Source organism: Adiantum capillus-veneris, chromosome 4, assembly GCF_014529385.1.
Source record: "Adiantum capillus-veneris isolate H3 chromosome 4, ASM1452938v2, whole genome shotgun sequence".
Classification (NCBI taxonomy): Eukaryota; Viridiplantae; Streptophyta; class Polypodiopsida; order Polypodiales; family Pteridaceae; genus Adiantum; species Adiantum capillus-veneris.
Genome location: NC_140934.1, coordinates 88,422,072 through 88,427,775, shown reverse-complemented (window position 1 = coordinate 88,427,775; position 5,704 = coordinate 88,422,072). Strand labels below are relative to the sequence as shown.

The following is a 5,704-nucleotide window of genomic DNA, read 5'->3' as shown; positions in this document are numbered from 1 at the left end:
AACCTTTGCCCTTTGGGCAGGCCAAAAAATATTCCTCATAATTTTTTAAAAATTTTTTAGCCATCCAAAAAGAGAACCCATCTTTAATAAAAATAAAATAAAAACGAAAGAACTTCTCAAAATGAAAAGATGATTCTTGGGATTTGTGAACCCACAAAATGAACAAACCCACGTTCTTTTCATTAGAGGCAGCCCAAAATCTTTAATATTTGAAGACTCAAGACATGTCATCATTAGAGTTACACACTCTTCATTTAAATGAGTACCCACTATCTTAATTCAACCAATCACATTTTTGGCTTAGCAAAAAATTGCTTAAAAATACAACTCAATTATTTTTTCTATTTTAGTCAGCAAAAAGACATTAATTGCATCGCTATAGCCTTTGCCCTTTGGGCAGGCCAAAAACAGTAAGGCATCCCGATACTGTTTATTTCGATTCGACGCTAGTCGTAGTATAGAGACAATGTATTAGACGAGGCTTTGTCTACTAATCAACGTCCATTCTTTCTAATTAGCTCTGACAAAGTTCTTCTCAGCAGCAGTAGCTAGTACAGGCGTGGTTGAAAAATGCTCCTTGGGGCCATTAGAAAATCTGAGGCGCTGCAAGGAATAAACAAAGAAGGTCTAAGTAGTACAACTAGTTTGCCCTGATCTGCATGCACATGCAACACCACACATCTAGCTAGGTGCGGTTGGGGGCAGTTAATCTATGGCGCAGCGCCCTGCCCCCAATCTCCACGTCTAGCTAGCTGGTTTCCAGCAACAAAAAATTTCGTGTACTTTCCCTTGTGGTAAAGAGACCTTCTTTCCACTGTTCTCCCTACAATATTCGGCATCATGAACTTGTGCAGGGGAGGCGGAGCGCCATGCCTAGGTCTGTGCGTCGGTGGGTGCAGAACCTCCCAGCCCCCTCCCGCGGGAGGTGGCCGGCCCATCGCAACCTGCAGGTACCTGGGTGTGATACGCCTCGCTTGCAACAAGCTCATGATGTCGGGGAAAGGGTAATCTTTCCACAAGGAAAAATGCTCAAAATCACACCTTCTGGATCTCCCTCTGGTCTTCCCTCTTTGTAAATTTCTAGTCTCTACTTATCTAGTCTAACAATTGTCTGTATTTTATACCACAGGAACAGGCAGCTCATGTGATGCAGAAGATGACAATAATATGGATGCAACACCGCTGAGGCTGATCGATGTAGAGGCCACTCTTAGTAATGACAATGCAGGAGGGATCATCTTCACGAGACGCCGAAGCTGGCACGTCATCTCCCACACATGGAGCGCAGATGTTCGCAAGTTGTCAAAGATAATTGGCAAGAGGCTGTCATCAGTTGCGCGCACTTGGTGGCCATGTTGCAATGATGCGCATGCGCATGGGAGCTACGAACAACTGTTTGCAACTAGCGACTTCTCCAAGGAATCGAGCTATAAGAAGCTTTTGGATTTCCTTACTATCTTGAGATCAGATCAGGTGAAATGGGTGTGGTTTGATGCCGTGTGTATTAATCAACAAGATAGAGAGGAGAAGGAGAGAGAGATAGGGCAGATGGGCTTGTATTATGAGAAGAGCATAGGTTGTCACGTGGTCCACCATGGCATCGGGAGAGGATTTAAGATGCAGCTGTCGCGAGGCGGCGGTGGCGATGCCGAACAGGTCGGGGAGGTCAACGAGGACGTGATTCCACGGTGGTTTAGCAGGGCATGGACGTTTCAGGAGTGGATCCTTCCACCGAAAACGACTTTCATCATTGATCTGGAATTGGAGCAGAGCCTGGCTAGGACGGCCTATGGCATACTCCTCAACGAGCATGAGCAGCATGAGACCTGTTCATGCTGCTTCTTCGAAACCAGTCTCAGCCCAATCTACGTTAGGAAATTCATGGTAGACGTCGCACAGCAACCAATTAAAGAGACGGCCACAGGCAGCGCAGCGCCATATAATGAAGGATCAGCAAGAGCTGAAGAAAATGGATATCAGCTGGCCTCTCTTCCAATATATAGGATCCGAAGGTGTTGTCGGCCAAGTATTCGCGAGCCTCACTTCAAGAAAGTTCCAAATCGGAGAAATTGGTATTTTGCGGATGATCTGGGTTTTGCTTTTCTCATCGGAGTGAAGCTTCAAATGGCCAAAATAGTCGCAGATCACGAGCACTCTGCCTGTAAGTCCGGGCCGGGTGCGCCTGGCATGATAGCTGTGCAGCAACAGAAAGATTTTGCCTTGAATGATGCAGAATACGAGGTGACACGTCGATTGGAGCTGAAGGGCTATTTTCGTGGGGAGTCAGACTACTTGATAACCAAAGGTGCGGGCTCGATCCTAGCTTTAACACACACACACACACACACACATACATACATATATATAAATATATATATATACATATATATATATATATATATATATTATATATATATATAAATATATATACATATATATATATATATATATATATATATATGACAGCATTACCGATCATCTTAGTTAATAATTAATTGCTTGCTGATCGACCATGCCAGAAAAGAGGGTACGCCTTAGCATCGAGGAGATGCAAGTGCGCGACTGCTCCAATGCGGAAGACCGGGTGCTGTCAGTATTGAAGCTGCTAGGTGTGGAGGGTCTGCTTCAGGTGAGGTCGAGCAAGTCTCTGAAGCAGCAGGTAATTCAGCTGGCAAGAGCTTCTCTTCTGAAGGAGGATGATGCAGCAATGGTGTTGCAACTATGTCTGGTGGATGGATTTGGCAACGAAACAAGTGAGATGTCGTGGGCACCCCATTTCGAAGTGAAGAAGGGTTCATGGCAAGCGGGAGCAAGGCTGTTGGAGATCTCAGGCAGTCCATTTGATGTTGCTGCACATCACTTTGACGGTTTCAAAGCAGAGGCTCAAGTGAGAGTGATATCCGGCAAAGGTAGCCTGCAGCTCACTGCCAGCGTGTGTGCAGGGCATCTTGTGTGCTGCGAGCACCAATACACTGCCAAGGAGAATCCTCGACGTATGGGCGCGGGCCTCGATGCATGTTATCTAATTAGCCTAGCCTTGTGCAAAATTGAAACAAAATGGCTACTATCGGCAGACCTTTGAGACGAGGTACGAGCAATAAAGGTAATGGCAGAAGGAAAATGACGGCCTAGAATTGTTTTGTTTCACTAAATAACAGTTAAAGTTAGAGGCAGGCACTTTAGTGTCACAAGTTGAGTTTTGCTAATTATAATTATATATGTGGTTGCGTTGCAATCCAATTATCCGTATTTCCTTATTACAAGATTTGTTTGTACTTAGGCCCTGTTAGACTAGGACACCCACCCCGCTTTGGTTTGTGGAGGTCCAACCAGGTTGCTGTCACACACAACTTCACGACATTAGAGGTGACATTTTTCAAAGCCAATCAAAGTAGGGCAGGTGGTGAGCAACCCGTGTTTGACGCTGCAGAGCAAGGCTCAACACCCGTCAACAGTTTTCCCATGCACCTTTTTGCAGATGGCCATGGAGCCTCAAAACTTGGCCCGCCCCTCTGACAAGGTATCCGGGCCAACTTTGCCTTTTTGCTTAGCGAATACAAGCTCTCCACCTAAGCAGGGCCGCCTCTTGCCTGCCTAGTGTGACACACGCCTTACAGTCCCTACTTGTCATCCCTCATCAACTTGGGTATGTGCTCTCAAATGGTGCTTGTGTTTCACTGCAATTGTCGAGGCACTCTCTCTCTCTCTCTCTCTCTCTCTCTCTCTCTCTCTCTCTCTCTCTCTCTCAACTTCTTCGTATGAGCTACTTGAAAACATATATACACGAACACACTTATTATAACCATCTACCCGTCACCATACATGTGGGATTTCAAATCTTTGTGCATCTCTTTTGGCAATATGTTAAGGGAGGAAACCTGTCAAATAAGAAGATCCAATCAAAGTCACATGAAATGGAGACATAGAATCGCAGATCAGTGAGAAATTCTCTACTTCAAAGATGGTAGAATCTAGGGAACGAATGTGATGATGTAATTCTCAACTTCAAATCCAGATTAGAGGATGAGCATGCAAACTCCATCAGAAAAACATCCTCTTCCGCTCGACTCTTTGGATAGCAAAAACTAATGTCAACAAAAACATTAGAACACTGATCAGAAGCATCACTATAAGAGGAAAGGTCCAAAACCACCACTATTTCCATGTATTAACAAAGGAAAGTATTGCATGAGCGGCAATAGTGGCGCCAAAGGATGCACCACAGAACTTTCTCAAAGTTGTCATGGCCATTTAACGTGTTTTGTAGTGAGAGAGTTTAAAATGGGATAGCCAAAGAGGAGGGAGCCAAAATGGATTTTTTATAAATTAAATATTACCATGCCTATTATATACATATTGTCGTGTATATTAAGAAACAAAGCAAAGTATGCCACATTTTTTGCAACATACTTTGCTCTTCTACTCTTACCACCATGGCACCTGCAATCCTATTCTCATATTCTCTTCCTCTCAATGTTCACACCCCTCTCTCTCTTTTTCTCCCTCTGAAAGCTCTCTCTCTCTCTCTCTCTCCCCCCCCCCCCCCCCCCCCCCCCCCCCCCTCCCCCTCCCCCCCCTTCATACACACACAAACACCTCTTGCATGTTTGGTGTAGGTGTTTGCTTGGCCTCACTTTGCTTGTTTAATTGTTGGTTGTAGGTGTGATTGGTTCGTAGGTGCTTTATTGTTTTCTTTGTGTGTGATTAAGGGAAGAGAAAAAAGAGATTAGCATAGATTTAATGGTGAGGTTGAATAAATATTAAAACAGAGAGAGAAAAAGTTAAACATTACACATTAAACATCACAGCTACTCATTAAACTTCTTGTATGTTTAATGTTAAAACACTACTAGCACGCTTTAACGCTAGGGACACTTTTTTGCATCGCTTTAGTCACTATGAAAATCTCTAATTGTTTATCGCGGTCTTTTATCGCGTTTTGTAGAGAGAAGGTTGAAATCTAGCTGGAGAGGGAAGAGAGAGGAAGACAGGGGGATTTTTTGTATTTGAACTATTACCATGACTACTTTTGCTATTATTAGCGCGTTTATTACCTCTATTATTACCGTGTTTATTCCGAGGGGAGATTTAGCGCCTAGACTTTCAAATTCTGGCTTAAACATCCCCCCCCCCCCCCCCTCTCTCTCTCTCTCTCTCTCTCTCAAAGTTTGGTGTTTCCCTCCTCTCAATAAAAATAAAGAATATCATATGAAATTTTCAAATTTACAAAAGAAAAGATATGAAAACATGTAACAATAGTTAGCTATTTCAGATTACACTTGGTTACAACTAAACTAATCATTGTCACTTGATTAATATAATTGAGCATGTTCACAAAATTAGAGAGAGGAAGAGGGAGGAGGGAGAGATGAATGGATTACACGACAAAAAATCTTCATAACTTAAAGTCTGCAAAATGTTTATGAATCATCTTCCAAAAGATCCCTACATGAAGCATCATCCAATTCTAAGCCCATGGATCTAAATCAATAAAGACAGAAAAAATTGTTGTTTGTAGATGTGTTGGCTTCATCATCTTCGAATTCGTCATCCTCCATCTTATCATCTTCATCATCATGACAATTATCCTTGCTAAGACTTGCCGCCGTGGGACTTGATTCATCGACCTCCCTCTCCTCTGTCTCCACCTCGTCCAAAGCAGGAGGTGAAAGAGGGTCCAAGATAGTCTTCACTTCATTAGTGA

The 5,704-nt window shown here is 43.4% G+C and overlaps 1 protein-coding gene across 1 annotated transcript; it reads left to right on the top strand.

Annotated features, from left to right (window-relative positions):
• Nucleotides 1-1,107: 1,107 nt before the first annotated feature.
• On the top strand, nt 1,108-3,707 carry LOC147459561 (uncharacterized; the record flags this gene model as incomplete). The annotated part of the gene is made up of 2 exons (XM_086511612.1): nt 1,108-2,305; nt 2,520-3,707. Coding segments are annotated over 2 exons (1,761 nt in total), but the record flags the coding sequence as incomplete, so codon positions are not given.
• Between the last annotated feature and the right edge of the window lie 1,997 nt (nt 3,708-5,704).